The sequence below is a fragment of the Lethenteron reissneri genome, chromosome 43 (genome assembly GCF_015708825.2).
Source record: "Lethenteron reissneri isolate LAM-NWPU_2019-01 chromosome 43, ASM1570882v1, whole genome shotgun sequence".
Classification (NCBI taxonomy): Eukaryota; Metazoa; Chordata; class Hyperoartia; order Petromyzontiformes; family Petromyzontidae; genus Lethenteron; species Lethenteron reissneri.
This window is the reverse complement of record NC_083821.1, coordinates 1,866,077-1,886,583: the sequence shown is the minus strand read 5'-3', so window position 1 is coordinate 1,886,583 and position 20,507 is coordinate 1,866,077. Positions and strand designations below refer to the sequence as shown.

General features: G+C 56.7%; 1 protein-coding gene across 4 annotated transcripts; it reads right to left on the bottom strand.

Moving 5' to 3' along the window:
• Positions 1 to 814: 814 nt before the first annotated feature.
• Positions 815 to 20,283, bottom strand: LOC133353340 (cytosolic carboxypeptidase 2-like). 4 transcript variants are annotated; one of them, XM_061569492.1, is made up of 19 exons: positions 19,489 to 20,283; positions 17,626 to 17,908; positions 15,461 to 15,615; positions 14,790 to 14,947; positions 14,283 to 14,403; positions 13,465 to 13,610; positions 12,587 to 12,660; positions 11,861 to 11,975; positions 10,984 to 11,133; positions 10,121 to 10,269; positions 9,090 to 9,200; positions 8,342 to 8,496; positions 7,620 to 7,744; positions 6,747 to 6,976; positions 6,083 to 6,260; positions 5,779 to 5,970; positions 5,013 to 5,067; positions 3,118 to 3,200; positions 815 to 1,690 (listed from the first exon to the last, which is right to left on the bottom strand). In XM_061569492.1, the coding sequence occupies exons 1-17, from the start codon at positions 19,667 to 19,669 to the stop codon at positions 5,020 to 5,022; spliced, it is 2,571 nt and encodes an 856-aa protein (XP_061425476.1). In that variant the 5' UTR covers positions 19,670 to 20,283; the 3' UTR covers positions 815 to 1,690; positions 3,118 to 3,200; positions 5,013 to 5,019. The 4 variants fall into 4 exon arrangements, with proteins under 4 accessions (XP_061425476.1, XP_061425474.1, XP_061425473.1 ...); XM_061569490.1 differs by having other exon boundaries at positions 4,962 to 5,067; positions 14,283 to 14,472; positions 19,489 to 20,282; XM_061569489.1 differs by having other exon boundaries at positions 14,283 to 14,472; positions 19,489 to 20,282.
• Between the last annotated feature and the right edge of the window lie 224 nt (positions 20,284 to 20,507).

Below are 20,507 nucleotides of genomic sequence, written 5' to 3'. Positions count from 1 at the left end.
CTGCGTGGGGCCGCCACGGTGGCTAGGAGATGTTCACTAGCTCGCCTGGTATACAGGAGGTCGTGGGTTTGATCCAGATCCTGACGCCTGCTGCTGCTGTATATTTGGAGTTTGTGTGTGTCTCTCTCTCCCCCTGGTCGCGTGGATTTTTCTCAAGGTCCTCCGGATTTTCCCTCCACATTTAGAATCAACATCAACATGCGTTTAGAGTATTTGACTGCTGCGATCAATGTCCACACTATACGCCACTTTGTTGAGCTATCATGTGGCCAGGTCGCTTCTGAAAAAAAGCTGTACAACTCAGTGAGCCTTACCTGGTGAAATATATATTTTTTAAACATTATTTAGTCGTGAGTTAACAAGCGGCGGTGGTGGTGCAGAAGCACTGATAACAAAATAGAACTCAACATTTTTGACAACGCTGTTCATTAAAAGCAAAACAATATAGGCGACGTTCCGGGCAATAGCCCTTCTTCATGACACGTGACGTTTCGAGAAATGGGTCTTTTTTTCATAGCACACGACGTTGGGCTATAAGGACCGTTGCCAGCATCGTGCCCTGTTCTATACATTATTTGTTAAGGCCACACACTTTTACTGACGAATGTGTTAGCGTGTTCTGCTGTTGATCAGAGGAGGCCGGCTTGATCAGACGTCAAACCGCCGAGCTGGCAACTTGCTGCCAGCCTGGGTTAGAGTCCAGGTTTCAGCCGCATGTGGTTAAACGTGGTTCTCAGGCGGAGCGAGTAGAAGAATTTCTCAGCCCGGTCCACCAACCAATCACACGACTGCACGAAAAACACAACCCGTCGCGTTCGTTTTGGATGTGCAACTTTATTTGGCTACATCGCAGCCGTGAGAATGTTTTGACGTCTTTATTTTTAAACCCCCATATCAGTTCGACTGACATGTCACGATCTCACGGCGCAGTGGTGTGCGTCCGATTGTGACCAGTGCGTGGGGTTTGGCCACCCACCCCGTCGTGTGCCATCCTGGCCTTTACAGGCGCTCGCTAACAGCACTTGCACCCACAGCCTGTTGTAGGCTATACGGGGGATCTTTGTCTTTGTCCTGTTGTGTAAAGAATAACAAAGCCACTTGAAGGATGTTTTGTTTTGTTTGTTTTGGTTTGAGCAGCGTGCGCAGAGCGTGTGGGTGGATGAGTGCTGCGCTCCACTGTGTCGGTAAGAGGTCACCTGAAGGGTTCTCAGGCGTAACTCTGCGACATCCACTTCTGCGGGCCGTTCTCAGACCCATGAGGTACACTGCTGAGACATTTACGCGTGGCTCGTTTGTCTCACGGCAGCAAAACATGTTAATGCATTGAGAAAACAGATTAAGAAATGTAACAAAAACGCACTTAAAACAAAGACATTAACTAAATCGTTGACGCCTTCCTCCATTCACACATTGACTGCATGAACATCATCGCTCACATCTCTGCCCTGCAGCTCCAGTCTACTCTTCTCTCTCTCTGTCTCGGAGAGACCTTCATCCAGCTGTGGATTGATCACGTTTGACGACAACGACGAGGATGAGGATTCATCCTGGACAGCTTCACTCGTAACCGATGCTCGGCAAGTTTCAGGCTCTATCTCCCCCTGTCGCTGACGGGAGCTCCGGTGGGAGCTGGGGCCGGGAGGGAACCGAGGAGGGGTTGGACAGGGAATTCCTGGGGCCGGGACGGTGGCTGAGAACACACGAACACACGCACACACACACACACAAAGAGAGAGACTAAGATCCCCCGTATAGCCTTAGCAGACCGTTGGGGCAAGTGCTGTTTGCGAGCCCCTACGAAGGCTGGCACGGCACACGAGGGGGTGGGTGGCCAGCACTACGCCCGGCCGCCTTTGTCTCCCCAGTGGCGATGTTTACACACCGCACCAGGTACTCATTTGATGTTGAATCGACCTAGGGGAGGCCCAGTACAGGTTCAGATAATCGTCACTGGTGGCGGGAATCGAACTCTGTCCACCGGGTTTGTAGTGCAGCGCGCTAAGCGTTATACTCCCGGTTCCCCACAACCACACGCATGGACTGATGCACGTGTTTATGCACAGATGTACATCAACACACGCATGGACTGATGCACGTGTTTATGCACAGATGTACATCAACACACGCATGGACTGATGCACGTGTTTATGCACAGATGTACATCAACACACGCATGGACTGATGCACGTGTTTATGCACAGATGTACATCAACACACGCATGGACTGATGCACGTGTTATGCACAGATGTACATCAACACACGCATGGACTGATGCACGTGTTTATGCACAGATGTACATCAACACACGCATGGACTGATGCACGTGTTTATGCACAGATGTACATCAACACACGCATGGACTGATGTACGTGTTTATGCACAGATGTACATCAACACACGCATGGACACATGCACGTGCTGATGCTCAGATGTACATCAACACACGCATGGACTGATGCACGTGTTTATGCACAGATGTACATCAACACACGCATGGACACATGCACGTGCTGATGCTCAGATGTACATCAACACACGCATGGACTGATGCACGTGTTTATGCACAGATGTACATCAACACACGCATGGACACATGCACGTGCTGATGCTCAGATGTACATCAACACACGCATGGACTGATGCACGTGTTTATGCACAGATGTACATCAACACAAGGTGACGGTTGTCGTAACTACCATGGCAGTGGCAGCAACAGAGAGACACGGAGGCGACGAGGCAATGACGAAAGAATCCCTTCTAGATTTGAAGCTTTCGTGACTGCAAGGATTTTTTTTCGGTAAAGTCACGTAGGTAAAAAATGTAAATTAAAATTAATAAAAGTAAAATAAAAAATAAAGTAAAAATCACGACGTTTCGGAGGCAACACAAGCTTCCGTCTTTAGGTAGAACCGTCACAGCACGATTGCTGTATCAAGTGAGATACATTCCAAGAGACCCGTCCTTGTATATATACTGGTTGAGGGTGGGAGGAGCCAAGGCAGGCACCTGGATCGGAGCAAATAATTCCTCTTGTTAGATATTATCAGAGAGACGAGGAGGTGACAGAGAGTGACCGTGACGGAGTGGCTGTCGGGCTCTGAGTGAGAGACAATCACCGCGGAGTGTCTCTCGCCGGCCAGATGGACACGAGGCTGCAGTAGCGCAAGTCGGACAGCACCTCCCGTCCCAGGAGCGGCTCCTGCAGGACAAAGCGCCGCGTGAGACGAAGCCGGCTACGTCACGCCGGAGTGGGGTGAATCCAGTCCACGGTTTCCAAGTTTAAAGGAGCGATCACCTCGCTCGTGCCGAGCCTGAACTGAGTTTCGCCTTCCGATGGTCGCTCGGCTGGGATAGCTCTGCAGGAATCATCGCCACCCCCCCCCCCACTGCAAACACCTGCCGACCCATCGATACCCATCTGCCAATAATTAATGACTCGGTTTGACAATGAAACTCTTTCCCAATTAGAACCTCGCGTCAATCCTCGCTCCTGGCGTGGAACTGCCGCCCGATTGTGAGTGTATGCACGGCGAACTTCCTTTGCACCGTACGTAGCCACGTGACGATCTGTTTGGTCGAACGCGCGGCCCTCCTCCCGCGCCCGCTACGATCCCACTTGGGGGGGGGGGGCCCTCTACCCCCCCTCCCTGCCCCACCCCCCACCCCCTGTGCTGTCAGCTGCGCAACTCTCAGCGTGACGTCGATCGCTTCTCTAATGCCGCGCGCAAGGAGAGGGAGAGGTAGCGCGAGGGGGCTTTGAAGTGGCCGGGTGCGGGTCAGAGGTCAGAGCACCGAGCAGCGCCGCCGTTCTAAAAACAAATCTGCGGGGGAACAAGAACAAACCACGCGCCCCCAGCACGCACTCACAGAGACAAAGGTCCTCCCGCCCCCCGTGTAGCCTTCACAGACTGTCGGGGCAAGTACTGTTAGCGAGCACCTATGAAGGCCGGCACGGCACACTAGGGGGTGGGTGGCCAGCACTACGCCCGGCCGCCTTTGTCTCCTCAGTGCTGATGTTTACACACACAGGTGCTCATTTGAGGCTGAGTAGATCTAGGGGAGGCCCATGACCAGTTCATATAATCGTCAGTGGAGTTCGCAGTGAACGGGAATGGAACTCGGGTCGTCGGGTTCGTAGCGCAGTGCGCTAACCGCTACACCACCGCTCCCCATACACGCACAGACTCACACAGACCCACACAAAGACACACACAGACTCACACAGACACACGCAGACACACACAGACTCACAAAGACTCACATAGAATCACATAGACACACACAGACACACGCAGACACACACAAACACACGCAGACACACACAGACTCACACAGACTCACACAGACACACACAGACTCACACAGACTCACACAGACACACACAGACTCACACAGACACACACAGACACACGCAGACACACACAGACACACAAGACTCACACAGACACACGCAGACACACAAAGACACACACAGACTCGCATAGACACACACATACTCACGCAGACACACGCAGACTCACACAAACACACGCAGACTCACACAGACTCACACAAACATACACAAACACACACAGACTCACAAAGACTCACACAGACTCACACAAACACACACAGACTCACAAAGACTCACACAGACACACACAGACTCACACAGACACACGCAGACACACGCAGACACACACAGACACACGCAGACACACACAGACACACACAGACTCACACAGACACACGCAGACAAACACAGACTCACATAGGCTCACACAGACACACACAGACTCATATAGACTCACACAGACACACACAGACACACATAGACTCACACAGACTCACATAGGCTCACACAGACACACACAGACTCACACAAACACACGCAGACACACACAGACTCACATAGACTCACACAGACACACGCAGACACACACAGACACACGCAGACAATAATAGACACACATAGACTCACACGGACGCTCGCTCGCTCCGGATTGGACTGAGCGAAGGACGCGGCACTCACGGTCGGCTCACAGCGCTGCTCCATTCCTCTCGAAGTTCCTCCGCTCCTCCTTCCTCTGCACACCACACGAGCAGCGACGGAGCGGACGTCGCACGTAAGCTGCGTGCGTGCGCTGCCTGCGCTGCGTGAATGCCCCGTCCCGATTCATTTTATCCTCAGTTCACGCGATTATAGGAATATTGGGTACACAATAATATCAGATTGCTATGGGCAGGCGTACCCTGTAGTCTAGTGGTAGTGCCTTATGCCGATAATCCCTACTCCAAGCCAGCCTAGATGCGTTCGATTGACACGCGAGAGAAAATCATGCACGTACAATTGTGTAAACGCTCCACGAATATACACGACAAATACATACACAATATACACGACACATACACAACGTTGCTTAGGTTGATGTTTTACTCCTGCTCCGAGTAATTCCATCGCATTGCCAATGCTGTTCCGTGACCCGTTAGTGACCCTCTGGTGACCCGTGACCCCCTCGTGACCTGTGACCTGCTGGTGAACCGCTGGTGACTCATGACCCGCCAGTGACCCCGTGACCTTACTGGTGATCAGTTGTTGACCCGTGACCCGCTAGTGACCCGTGACCCACTGTTGACCCGTGACCCGCTAGTGACCCCGTGACCCACTGGTGACCCGCTGTTGACCCGTGACTCGTGACCCACTAGTGACCCGTGACCCACTGGTGACCCGCTGGTGACCCGTGACCCGCTGGTGACCCGTGACCCACTGGTGACCCGCTGCCGACCCGTGAGCTCACCCGCGCCGCCCTCTCGGCCACGCGCTCCTGCGCGTACATGGGGATGCCGCGGTTGGTGCGGTGCAGGTAGCGGTTCACGAACGCCGGGTACGACCGCGGCGCCAACCCCGACGGCAGCCGGCAGATCGCACCGCTGCCACCGGCGTCACCGCCACCGACGATCACCGGGCGAGCCGATCCTGGGAGCTGCTCCTGTGGCGGCGGCAGCCAAGCGGGTTTGGTGGATCACCGCACAAAACGTTGTGAAATTCGAGATTTTCAGTGACGGGGTGATGGTGGTGGGGAGGGGGGGTCAACATCGCACCTCTCCTCTGCCAGCGGGTGCATCTCTCGTCTGGGGGGGGCCTTTGGGGACCCGGCCCCCCAGTGGGGGCAGCCGCCCTGGAGCGCGAGGACCCCGGTGCCCTTTGCGATTCCGTCTCCTCCGTGGCGGTTCCGGCTTGACCTCCGGCTCGGGGTCGCTGTTGCTGTCCTCGCTGCTCCTGCACGCGCAAGCCAGCGGTGAGACTTCCACAGGGTGGCGGTGCAGAACGTGGGTTGTTAAAGAGCCTACACCAAGGGTTTGTGTTTTATCTCTGGGTAGGTGTGGGATATTTCGGCTGTCTGCGGTTTCCTCCAACACGCAGCCACTTCATAACAAACTGACCAGACATTCCAGGCAAGTGGTAAGAGTTCCACATTTCTATGGCCGGGGGCACGTTCATCCATAGAACACGCAATGTTTGTTTTCCACAAAGCGGTACTTAACTTTATGATTCAACTCTGCAGTGATCGTGAAGTTGAGTCAACCCCGCAATAATGTACCGACTCATTCCGTGCGTGCGTCGGGAGCAGTTCGCAGATGCCTCTCGTCGCTCCATCTCCATGAAGCAGCGCAGCTTCATGCCTCCTATGCCGCCAGTGGATAGTCCACGACTGATGACGACCGCCCGAGCCCTGCCCCCCCCCCCCCCCCCCCAGCGACTCACTCGGACTCTGACGCGAGCCGCGCGAGCTCCAGCCGGCCGAGGCGCCGGTAGCACTCCTCCAGCGTCCGCAGTTCGTCGGGGCCTCCGGGCCACGATGGGCCAGAGGCGTCGGGACCCGAGCCTCGTCCCGCGGAGCCCCACGTCCCCGTCCGCTCGGCGTCGTCCCGCTCGTCCAGGCGTCCCAGCGACTCCGCCGGGGGCTCCGGCGTGCCGGCCGGCTTCGTGTCGGCCTGCAAGGGCGTCCACGCAGCGGGGATGTCCCAAAGTGGAGTCATTCGGAGGTTATTTTTCAGTACTGGGATGTTTTTGGGCCAACACCAATCACACCATGTGATTTTGTGTGTGTTAGCTATGGGAGGAAACTCGAGTACCCGGAGGAAATCGAAACAGAACAGAGAGGGAGAGAGACAGAATGTACAAAATACACGGCGAGTGTTACCACTGCGTTGCCACGCTGGAGTTTACTCCGCGTGACAACAATAATTAGATGTTTAGGGCGCCCTTAAACAATGAATATCAGAGGCCCGTGCTTGTAGAGGTGGAAGGGATGAGTGATGAGAAGGAACCGGCGAGAGAGAGACTCCAGAAACAAGTGATCAGAGAGAGAGAAAGAGAGAGTTAGGAGGCCGTGTTAACCCGGTGCTGGGGTCTTCAGCCGGGACTAAGAATGCACGTGTATGTTGAACTTCTTTCGCACCGCACGTAGCCAACCGTGCTAATCGGAGGTGCGGTGTAAGGACAGCAAACTAGACACAGGGGGCAGGTAACCTCCAAGGGGGCAGGAAACTCCAGGAACCCCTACGGATCGGTGGATGCGATGCTGACCGGAGGTCACCGGCGGTATTTGTGCCAGGGGGGTGGGGGGGGGGGCACCTGCACGCGTCGGGGGTCGTGCGGTCGTGCGGGAGTCCGATCGTTGCTGCCGGCGTCGTCGATGCCGTCAGCTTCTCTCCGCGCGCTCTCCGTGTCCGACGTCTCGCTCCGCTCCGAGTCGCTCGCTGGTGATATTTGAGCGGAGCGCGGAAGACGAGTGGCTCAACGGTCGGAGACCCCCTCCCCCATCCCCCCACCCCCCCGAGGGGGCAGCACTGAGATCCGAGAGTTAAACACCCGGGGGCTCAGCTGACCGACCGTGGTTACACCAAGTTGAGGCTCGGTCAAGCGCCGAGATCCACAGAGTCACTTTGAGACCCACAGGCTCACTTAGATATTCATCGAGTCACATAGAGACCCATCGTCACATAAAGACCCATCGAGTCGCATAGAGACCCATCGTCACATAAAGACCATAGGCTCACACAAAGTCCAATAGAGTCGCATAGACACACATAGAGTCACACAGAGATCCATAGTCACACAAGAGACCCACAGACTCGTGCACACCGAGCCCAAAGCACTTTTCTCAACTCTCAACGCGGCCTCTAACAGCGCGCTTGCCCTCCCTCGCGCTCCGATTCCAGTCCAGGGCCTGACACTCCTCCACGGCGCTTCCATCGCTCGAGCAGCAGCCATCGCCGATCCGTGCGGTCGGACAGCCGGAGGAGAACCGAATCGACTTGGGTCGTTGGGCCCCCCCTTTAGGGGCAGAAACTAACCTTGGGCGGGCGGTGGTTCCCGCGCCTCCTCCGCCGCCCGGAGCGTCCTCTCTCGCTGCCGCGGGGCGGCCGGGCCCTCGGGGCCGCAGCAGCCCCTCTCCGTGGCCCGACTCACGAGCGCGTCCGTCAGGGTCACCGTGGCCTCCGCGAGCTTCCTGGCGGAGGAGGCGGTAGGAGGAGGAGGAGGAGGCGGAGGAGGCGGTGGAGGAGGAGGAGGCGGTGGAGGAGGAGGAGGAGGCGGTGGAGGAGGAGGAGGAGGCGGTGGAGGAGGAGGAGAAGGAGAAGGAGGAGGCGGTGGAGGGGATCGTGCGAGAAGGATGCGAGGTGGAGGAGCAAGAGCGAGGATGTGAAGGAGGACGTGCGGCGCTTTTAAGTTGTCAACGCGTTCGGTTTGTATGTACGTGCGGCGCCGCGCGGGTGCTCGCCGGCTAAAGAAGATGAAATTAAATCCTCCGGACTGAAATTCCACAGCTGACTGTGGACGACACAAAGCCCCGTGAGCGACATTCACGTGCTGACAAAGTGACTCGGAACGCTGCAAGAAGCTGCTCATCTCTTTCTCGGTGTAGGGGGATGGTGGGGATGGTGGAGGGGGGGCACGATCAGTTCAGTCGCAACCCGGGCCGGGCAGCCGCGTGGGGCAGTGCCAGCGTCGTCACAAGCGATGGTGGTGGTGGGAGGGGGGGGGGGGTCCACAAGCATGGCAGGCTCTGCCCACACCTCCCCCCCCCCCCCCCCCCGTGCTCACCGCGGGTCCTCGCGCGTGCCCACGTAGTCCAGCACGCACTCGCAGAGGCTGCGGCCCATCGAGAGGAAGTCACTCACGTCGTAGCTGCTGCTGCCCCTGGCGCTGCTTCTGCTGGGAGGGGGGGGGACACGGGGAGGAGAGCGGCGCCTTGGGGTTTGGGGCCACGCGAGACCCCCCCCCCCACCGACACGGCTCACTCGCAGCATTGCAACATCTGCCACAGCGGCGTCCCCGAGGGGTACGGCCGGATCGGGCCCCGCGCTTTGGGGGGCACCAGCGGTTCCACGTCACGCTGTCAGACGTAGAACTTCCCCCGTTTGGTTCGAAGGCGTCGGGGGGATCCCGCGCGGCGTGGTTGGGCACCCCGCTTCCTGGCACCACCTCCGTTCGTTCCACCTCACGGTCTCAAAGGATATTTAAATATATATTTTTCTAAAGACAAGATTCCGTGTATAGCCTCAACAAACTGTTGGGGAAAGTGCTGTTAGCGAGCACCTATGAAGGTCGGAACGGCACACGATGGAGCGGTGTGGCTAGAAACGACCCCCGGCTGCCTTTGTCTCCCCAATGCTGATGTTTGCACACTGCACCAGGTACTCGCATGATGCTGAGTCGACCTAGGGGAGGCCCAGGACTGCTTGAGAGAATCATCACTGGTGTTGGTGGACAAAATGGAACTCAGTTCGCTGGGCTTGTAGCAAAGCACACGCACACAGGCACAGTTCTGTGGAAGTGGTGGTCTCCACAAGGATGACTGACAGCTTCCGCCACGTGCAATGTTGCACACCTCCACGTGTGGATAAAATGAGTGCTGAGTGAAATCTGAGCCTGGGTCTGGCCCCCTGCCCCTCACTCCCCCCACCCCACCCCCCTCCTCTTGCCCCCCACTCCACCCCCCACCCCAACCACCTCACCCACCCCACCTCACCTTCCAACCCCCACTCCACCCCACCTCCCTCTTGCCCCCCACTCCACCCCCCGACCCCATCCCCCACCTCACCCCACCCCCCCCCCCCATCCCCCGGCCGTACGCGCTCAGTCCCCGCGAGCCGGCGAACGACGCCTCGAGGGTGAAGGCGTTGGCGATGCCCATGGCGCGGAACATCACGGCGCGTCCCGTCGACTCCTTCCCCTGCCGGATGCGAAACTTGCAGCTGCGCCAGTCGAAGCGACCCGGAGCCTGCGTCCGGCAGAGACAGGCAAAGGTGGCCCGGCGCGGCCTCTCAACCGGGCCCGTTGGGGAAAGTGCCGTGGGCGGTGCGACAGAAGGCCACCGTGCGCACGCCGTGCGCACGCGACGCGGCCGGGAGGCTCACGCCCGCTGCAGAGACGGAGCGATAACATCGGCTCGTGTTGCTCTGGTGTCAGTTCCAAGATTCGAGTTGATGTATCCGAGTCGAACGGCCTCGCATGGACGGACGGACTGATTCGCACGGATAGACGGACGGACTTACTCACACGGACTCATAAGGATGGACTCACACGGACGGATGGACTCACTCACACGGATGGACTCACACGGACGGACGGGTTCATTCAGACGGAAGAACTCACTCACACGGACAGACTCACACGGACGGACGGACTCACACGGACAGACTCACACGGACGGACGGACTCACACGGACAGACTCACACGGACGGACGGACTCACACGGACGGACTGACTCGCACGGATGGACGGACGGACTCACTCACACGGACAGACTCACACGGACAGACTCACACGGAAGGACGGACTCACTCACACGGATGGACTCATGCGGACGAACTCACACACACGGATGAACTCACACGGACGGACTCACTCATACCGACTCATTCACACGGACTCACTCATACCGACTCATTCACACGGACGGATTCACACGGACAGACGAACGGACTCACTCACCCTGCGCGCCATGAGCCAGGGGAAGAGTCGCTCGCGGAGGAAGAGCGCCGCGCTGGCGTCGCCGGCGCCGCGTGGCGGCCGCGAGCTGCAGCCGTACATGAACACGTTGTGCTTGCGGCTGTGGCCGTGCAGGTCGCAGTAGAGGATCACCTGCACCACGAGGTACCACACCGGCGGCGGCGTGACGACCAGCGGTGACCGTCAACGCGACTGCTGCGGCCGTCTGGAACGCTCTTCCTTCCGATATTAGGAAGCTACTGGGAGCGATGCACTTTTAAATCATCGAGATTGACAAAATCAGTTTTTGTTTAGTTTGTTGTCCCTTACCCCCGCATCTTCGATTAGCACGGTTGGCTACGTACGGTGCGAAAGAAGTTCAACGTGCATAAATACGACTGCTGCATCCACCTCTTGAGATGTTTGTTTGTTCAACAGCTAATTTTTTTATTGCACAAACAATTGGAACAATCGGATGCAACTGGGAGCAGTGTCTGTTGGACAGGTCTCGAGTTAAATATCGTGGACAGAGCTACACGGATCCTGGCTACACGGCCATGACCTCCGGCGTTTCTGAAAGGGGACTGGGCACGCGTGAGTTTCCTCAATGTACTCCAGTAAAAGCTCATTAATAACTGTCCAATAACATCTTAATATATCGAGGACCGCAGAGCGTGGCACTTGACAGCGGCTCACTGCGTGGCTCCTGCTGCCACCTTCCCACTCGTCTGTGGCTGCTCCTCGCGCCTCTGAGTCATCCTCTCGCTACGAGAGCGAGCGAACGCTGTGTGGTGGCGCAGTGATAAAAGTTGATACAATCATTATTATCGTTTCTTTGCGTGCGTGCGTGCGTGTGTGTCTGCTGCTGCTGCGCGCTGACCGGCCGGTCCTTCTGGAATTGCTCCACCATCTGCTTGGTGTGCCACACCGTGGGGAACTCGTCCTTGTCCGGGTGCCGGTAGTTGCGGTTGAGGTCGCGGGCCGACAGCGAACACCTGCAACAACGACGACACCGTCGCCGCCGCCAACACAGCGAGGTGAAGTCCAGGGAGAGAAACTGGGAGATTTTTTGTTTGGCCCATTCCCCAGGTCAGGTCATGCCCGCCCTCTGCAAGAATAGCCGTGGAAAAGGTATAACATTTTTTTGTTTGCTGATTTTCGGCGGGTATTGCTCGTTTTTCAATAATACATTAATGAGCAATCGATGAGGCGAGTTGATAGGAGGAGAGTGGCGAGAGTTTAGGCGAGAGCTGTCGGGTGAGTGGTGAGTGTGTGACGCGGGGGTCGCGGGGGTCGCGCGCATCACACTAAACTATGAACTAAAACTATTGAACAATGTTTTATTTTACCAGGTAAGCCCCACTCAGCTACGTAGCTCTTCTGCAGAAGTGACCTGGCCACAAACGATAGCCCAACGAAGTGGCTTATCTTGTGGAAATGTATAGCAGCCAAATACCCTAAACGCGTAATGTTGATTCTAAATGTGGAGGGGGAAAACCGGAGGACCCGGAAAGAAATCCACGCGACCACGGAGAGAGAGACAGCGCAAACTCCAAACATACAACAGGCGTCAGGATCGAGATCAAACCCACGCCCTCCTACACACCGGTAGTTCCCCACGATAACGCCGTCGGGGTTCAGCATGGGCACGATCTTGAACACCACCTTGCGCCGAAGCTCCTGCGGGGGATTACAACAAAAATGAACCGATCGGCGGGACGCAAAGAGCACAGCGAAGGACTTCACACGGGGAAGGCCGGGGAAGCCACCTGCTGCACTGGCGTATCGTGGCCAACCTCGCGGAGCAAAAACAAATACAGATTTTTTTTTTTTTAGTGATGCTGCTGCTGTAGCGTTGGCAGTGGTGGTGCACAGTTAACAATTAGAGCGCAACTCCAGAGCATTACGATCACGTGTATATACATTAATGATGCGCTAAGACGTAGGACCATTGCCCGAAACTTCACGTATTACGTCATGTTTTCTATTAAGGTCACGGGGTTATCGGTCGTTATTGTTTTGTTCGTTGTAAAAATTATCATGTTTTATGTTCAGCTCATTTCCTTCCTTCTCACGTTCACCGGCCACTTTTCACCGCTTCTCATTTACTCACCAAAGCGACGCTGCTCGGCGTCACGAAAAATATAAATACGGCGCAGGTCCGAAACACCGAGCGGACAGCAACAAACGGCACCATCGAAGGTTTTTACTCGGTAAGAGTGGCCAACGTATTGCTTGAATCCCATCGCCCGGCGCGGAAAACGAAACAACGGCCGCGAGTTTCTTAAATCCTCCCAGCAGCAGCAGCGGCAGCAGCGGCAGCGGCGGCAGTGGCGGTGCCAAATGGGCTGGACCACAGGTGAGTCCATCGGCAGGTCACGTGTTGGTGGAGTCAAGGTACTCACACTTCTCCCCACTAACCGGTAAGCGATTTTCAAAGACGGTTACCGGGTCACCGGTTAACAACCCGAGCGCGGAGCCGACCTGGGCGCTGGGCTCGTCGGAGGTGAGGAAGTCGAGGACTCCCTTCATGATCCAACTCGCCTGGCTCTCCCCGGGGTGCACTCTCGCCGTGATCACCACCCCCAGCTTCCCGGCGTGCTCCTCCGTGCGGTCATCCTGAGACGAGTCTACGGAGGGGGGGCGGAGGAGGGGGGGATGATGACGGACGGCGGCTGGTGGCAGAAAGCTTGGAAACTGCGACGACAGCTCAAAGAAGCGCGGGGACACGCGTGCCTGGGATTGCACTGTTGAATCGATATGTTGATGAATGAATAAGCGATCAATCGATCATTCAAAACATGATCAATAATCAATAAATCGGCCGATCAATCAACAAATCGACCGATCAATCAATAGACCAAGCAGTCGATTGATCTATCAATAAACCAATCAGTTTATTGATATATCAACAGACTAATCAGTTGAGGGATCAGTTAATAAATCAATAATTTGGGTGATATTTAAATCATCTGGTCAATAAATCGACCCATAAATCAATCGAGCAATCAATCGAGCAATCACTCGAGTGACGCACGTACGTATCGTTCAACCCATCGATAAACCCCGCAAATATTCACAACGATGAACGCATCGAGCAAAGTCGACGAGGTGCTGCCGACCTGGCCGCCTGGCTGTGCCTGGCCGTGCCTGGCTGTGCCTGGCTGTGCCTGGCCGTGCCTGGCTGTGCCTGGCCGTGCCTGGCTTTGCCTGGCTGTACCTGGCCGTGCCTGGCCGTGCCTGGCCGTGCCTGGCTGTGCCGGGCTGTGCCTGGCTGTGCCTGGCTGTACCGCGCGCTGTACCGGGCGGGAAGTCGGTGACGGTGAGCAGGAAGCAGCTGTTGCCGGCGCGCGTGGCGCACAGCGAGTCGCGGCGGAGGCGCGCGGCGCGTCGGGGGTGCGCCAGCAGCGCCCGCACGTGCGCCTGCAGCTCGGAGAAGGAGTAGGGGTAGCAGTGCGCCAGGTAGCATGTGTCGCCCGCGTGCGCAAACTCCTGCCGCTCGCGCGCCACCGGCCACGGGAGACACACACACACACACGCACGTGCACACAGAGACAACCAATAGGCCAATCGATCAGTTGACCGGTCGATCAACTGACCAATCGATAAATCGACCTGTCGATCGATAAATCAAATTATCAGTTGACCGGTCGATCGCTAGGGCAATCGATCGGTCGACCGGTCGATCGACAGACCAATCAATCAGTTGATCGTTTGATGTCACGTGCGTGACGTCATTTATGTACGGCCCCTTTCCTCTCAATTCCAGTGTCGGGTGCGGTGAGGCAGCAGGTGGGCGCTCCGCTCACCATGAGGAAGTCGAGGCAGTAGAACTGCACCCCGGCGGGGAGCAGGGGGTTGCGGCTGGGGTTGCTCCAGGGTCCGTACCGGATGTGGTGTCCCGTCCGGCACCAGCCCGGAGCCCCTGACCTCGCCGCCACCTCCGAGTACACCAGCGGGCGCATGCCTGCCGAGGTTCGCGGTTCGAATCCGGCGAACCGCCCCGGTTAAGAGCGCGGTGTGCATTGACCACGGCAGATACACGCCGCCGCCTGCTTCGCCGCGATCATCTGACGTCACTAACCTGTCTCAGCCACCCGTGCGATTAACTTACAAGCACTCACAACCACCGAATTATCTCAACCGCCCCCCACGGCTGCAGCTCTCTCGTATCGTGTAGCCGTGTGGAGGAGCTGTAGCCGAGCGGACGGAGGCAGCCCAGTAAACCCAGCCATCCACAACCCCCAACTCAAAGCTTCCTAACCAGGGCACTGGGCGACTGCCCCGGGCCCCGCGCTTGGGGTGGAGGGGGGGAGCGCTGCGTATCGACGTCACAGTGTCAGATGCAACACCTCCGATTTAGTTTGAAGGCGTCGTGGGATTTTACCCAAGCCCCGCACCCCCCCCCCCTCCACTATGGCCCACACTGACCCCACCTCCCCACCTCGCACAGAGACCCCCACCCCCGCCGGCACCGCACCGTGGCCGTAGAGGCTGTCCCGCTTGAGGAGGTTGGTGATGACGAACCGGTACGAGGGGCCGGGGACCGCTCTCTGCACGCGGAAGTAGAACCACTGCGTGTGTCGCTCCGTGTGCAGGTCGCTGCGCAGCACCAACTCGTACTCGAACTCGCCCCTGGCAAAGACAAAGGTCACCACACTGCCATGTGGCCTCCGCAGACCGTTGGGGCAAGTGTCGTTAGCGGGTAGCACCTGTGAAGGTAGAGACGGCACGAGGGTGGGGGGGGGGGGCAACACCACGCCCGGCCGTCTTTGTCTCCCGGGTGGCGATATGTACACATTGAACCAGGTACTTATTTGAGGCTGAGTCGACCTAGGGGAGGCCCAGGACCGGTTCAGATAATCGTCACTGGTGTTGGCCGTGAGCGGGAATCGAGATCTTAGTGCAGCGCGCTAACCGCTACACTACCGTTCGCCACACAACAACAACAACCGCCATTCGCCACTAAGTGGCGGTGACGTCACCACGATGCTTGTGCCAGGCCAAGTGCACCTTGAGGCCACGTGAAGTGTCGAAAGCCCGCTGGCAGGAGGTCACGGGGCAGACCCAGGTGCCACTGGTCGACTGACCGAGATGACCGAGATGACTGGCTGATGCACCACCTGTGCCCCCTACTGTGCCAACTTGCTGTGCTTTAGCCACCCGGCGCTCCGCTCGTTGTTGTGAGCGTCGCTCCTCCGCCCTCCGTTGTTGTTGGAGGGCGACTGCCTCCAACTGCCCAGTAGCGTCCTTCACGAGCCTCCTCCACTGAGGCCGATCTTGACACCGCTGGTACCAGTCATCGGCAAGTCCACTCAGCTCCACGTCCTCCTGTACCACATCACTCCATCTCTTCTCCAGCCCGTGCCGCGCCCGTCTAGCCCCCTCGATCCGGCCGAACAAAGCTGTTTAGGCATGCGGTGGCTGGGCATGCGGGCTACATGACCCAGCCAACGCAGCCTTGCCTGCCGGAGGAGCTCACTGATGGGACTTTGCCCAGATCTTTCAAGGATTTGTGAGCTCCTCACACAATCCAGCCTGGTTAAACCCAGGATGGATCGTAGGCAGGCCAGCCTAAATGTTTCCAACCGGCGAAGATGCTCCACCAGGGGGGTCCACGTCTCGCAAGCGTAGAGAAGGGAGGGAATGACCGTGGCCGAGAAGACCTGAAGCTTCGTGCGGAGCGACAGACCAGGTAGCTTCCACACAGCGTTACGCAACCGATGAAAAGATATTGCCGCTCGACTGATTCGGAGTGAGACCTCTGCTGATAGACTGGAGCCGGTCATAAGCACACTGCCCAGGTATGGGAAACTCTCCACTCTCTCCACAACTGCCCCATCACCAATTGGGAGTTGTGGGGGTGGAGTGTCCGATGGTACAAAATACCCAGGCAGGTGCTTGGTTTTGGTGGGGCTGATGGTAAGGCCCCACCTCTTAGTGGCACGCTCCAGTCCCAGCAGCAGCGCCTCCAACTCCTCTTCTGAATGAGCAGCTATTACCAAATCATCGGCATACATAACGTGGTTGACCAATAGGGAGCCATCCCTTGATCGCACCCGGGCGTCGATCAGCCTCCCATTATATCTGTACCAAACGGAAATTCCCCCGGTACAGCTATTGAAGGCTTCACGAACTACGCGGTCAAAATAGATGTTAAATAATGTGGGAGCCAGAGGACATCCCTGTCGCACCCCAAGGTGTACAGGGAAAGGCTCCGACTCCCGGCCACGTAGTTTTACCCGGGCCCGCTCACCATCGCCACACACACACAGGTACACACACACACAGGTACACACACACAGGTACACACACACACAGGTACACACACAGGTACACACACACAGGTACACACACAGGTACACACACACAGGTACACACACACACAGGTACACACACACAGGTACACACACACACAGATACACACACATACAGGTACACACACGCAGGTATACACACACACAGGTATACACACAGGTACACACACAGGTACACACACACAGGTACACACACAGGTACACACACAGGTACACACACACACAGGTACACACACACACACACAGGTACACACACACAGATACACACACACAGGTACATACACACACAGGTACACACACAGGTACACACACACAGGTTCTCGCTTACACTCGCCGTGCTTGTCTTAGGTTCCCGGACTCGAACCGCGACTCGAAGACCAGCGCGGGCGCGCAGAGCCCTGCGCGCGACGCGGCGAGCGAAGCGGTGGGCGACGTGGCGACGGTGGACGACGTGGACGAGGTGAGCGGGACCAGAGGCCGCGTCCCCCATCGGTCGGGGTCGAACACGACCTGGCGGCCTCGCCACGCGGTCGCTGAGGACGCTCGACCGCCACCCCCCGTGGCCCCGTGCCGCCCACATCCCGGCCACGTGGCCTCGGGTAGGCGCTCACCTGGGCACAAAAATTAACTATTTTAAACGATTTGTTTTTATTTTACCAGGTAAGGCCCACCGAGCTGTATAGATTATTTTTGAGAAGCGAGCTGACTATCACAAATGATAGCTCAACGAAGTGGGCTTATAACACTGGTCAACACACTTTTTTTGGCATTAGGTATTCCAACGGGTTTAAGGTAATTTTGGGGTGCTGATTCCAAATCTGGCATCAGTTTTTGTCGATCACATCAGGTTTTTGAGATATCAAATATTCCATTTTCAATAAAAATAACTGCAGAAGAAAAATATTAAATAAATGTGGATATCTACATAAAATGATATTATAAACACACTATCCTAAAAATACAGCACCATATTTTAACACTAAAGCAGTCACTGACTCGCAGCAACTTGCAATCATAAGTGACGTAGTTAATTTCGGGTAAAATCAATGAAAATGGGGTATGCCGATAGCATAAGAATGAGATGTGATAGAGCAAATCTGAGATCAGATTTGGAATCAGCACCCTGAAATTAGTCTAGAACAGCTGCAAAAGTCCAGGCCAGAAAAAATGATTTTTTTTGTTGACCAGTGTAATCGTCATCGTGTGGCTATGTATAGCAAGCCAGACACTCGAAACGCGTGATGTTGATTCTAAATGTGAGTGAAACGCCGGAGGAACCGCAGACAAATCGACGCGACCACGGGCGGGGAGAGACACGCAAACTCCAAATCTACAGCAGCAGCCGTCAGGGTCGGGATAGAACCCACGACCTCCTGTATACCAGGCGAGGTAGTTAACATCTCCTAGCCACCGTGGTTAAAATGCCGCCACGACCACCGCGACCTCCAACCTCATGGCTACGAACGCTTCCTCCCCTCCACCAGTTCCCGTACGCGGCGACCTCCAAGACCTGTCCTGACCGTCTCCCACCATCTGCCCCGAGGTCTTCTCTCCTCCCCTTGGTCGCCGGACTCGTTGAGACCGCTCCAATGCCGGGTCTCGGTCACCGGCCCTCAACCCCAAATCTGCACCCACGTCTCCCTCACAGCGCAACCGTTTCTGCCCAATCAGAGCTACAACACTCGATGGCCACGTTCTCTTCCGGACCTGTGCATTGCTTCTCCTGTCTTGCCACGACATTCACAGCGTGCGTCTCAGACACCTGGGCACAAATGCCTGCGAATTTATTTCCGAGATGCTTAGGGTTGAGATCTCTGATCCCCACAGCGACACAGATCCCTCTGCTGTCCCGTGTGCCCTGCTCTTTGCGCTTAGACGTGGCTCTCTTCTCTTCCAAAGTGGTTCCCTTTTCACAAAGTGGTTCCCTTTTCACAAAGGGTGTCCCAATTAATGAAGAGACACGAACCACGCACGCACCAGATGGCATTTTACAAAGGTTACCCAATGAATGAGGAGACAAGACGCATGCCTTTTACAAAGTGTACCCCAACGGCGAACCTCTGCATCATGCGGCAAAAAACACACGGACGCTCGGCCACGTCACCGTCCTAATTAACAAACGAATGAACGAACAAACGAACGATTCAACGGGTGAGTGAACGACGTAACGAACGAATAAAACGTGCCACACCGGAGGCGGGCCACGCGTCGCGCTCCTGGGCCGTGGCCGCGTCGTGGCACGGGGTGCCGCTGCTCGGGCCCACGCAGTCCCGGGGCCAGAAGGGTCCGTGCGAGGATGGGGGGCTCGGGAGTTCCTCCTTCACGGGCCCCGCGTCTCCCATCTTCCTCCTCCTCCTGGGCCATCGCCGCATGCCGCACGCATCCCTAGGCGGCCGCTCGCCTCCTCGCTAATGTCACTTGGCGTCGGTCGTCGTGGTCGTCATCGTCGTCGTCGTCGTCATAATCATCGTCGCCCCCACGTGGTCAAACTGTCATCGGTCAACGTCGCCGCGTCACTCTCTGTCACCGATGGGTTGATACGAAGCGGATGTGATGGGTGGACGTTGTGGTGGTGGTGGTGTTGGTGTTGGTTGTGGTCGTGCGATGGAAGTGGCGGTGGTTGTGTTGTTGTGGTGGAGGTTGTAGCGGTGTGGTGGTGTGGTGGTGGTGGTGGTGATCGGTCACGGTTGTGGTCTCGATGTTGGACTCGGTAGTGGCCTTGACGCTCACGCGGTACGACGGTGGTGACGGTGGTGATGGTGGTGACGGTGGTGACGGTGGTGATGGTGAGTCAAGGTGATCACGTTGATGGTGGTGGTGGTGGTAGCTACGTGGCGTCTTATATCCGAGCAGCTCACTCCCCGATTAAATGAAACTACATGGCCAGAAACATGTTTTATATACAACAAAGAGGTTGGTGGTGGTGGTGGGAGGAGGAGGAGGTGGTGGCGATGTGAGAGGGTGCTGTGAGGGCCTTTCACATTTCGCACCACACCCACCAGCTGCTCTCTCGGGGATCATTGAGATGGCTTCGTGATTTATCGACCTCTGAATAGCGTGGGCCACACCTCGTAGAAGTGCGCCCTCTGAATGGGGGGAGCGGAGGGCGGTGGGAAAAGAGGGGAGGGGGGTGGAAGAGCGATCAATGAAGCGAAATCGCCCACGTGGCTGTGGCGTGCGGAGGCTGTGGGCCACCGCAGCGCCGCACGT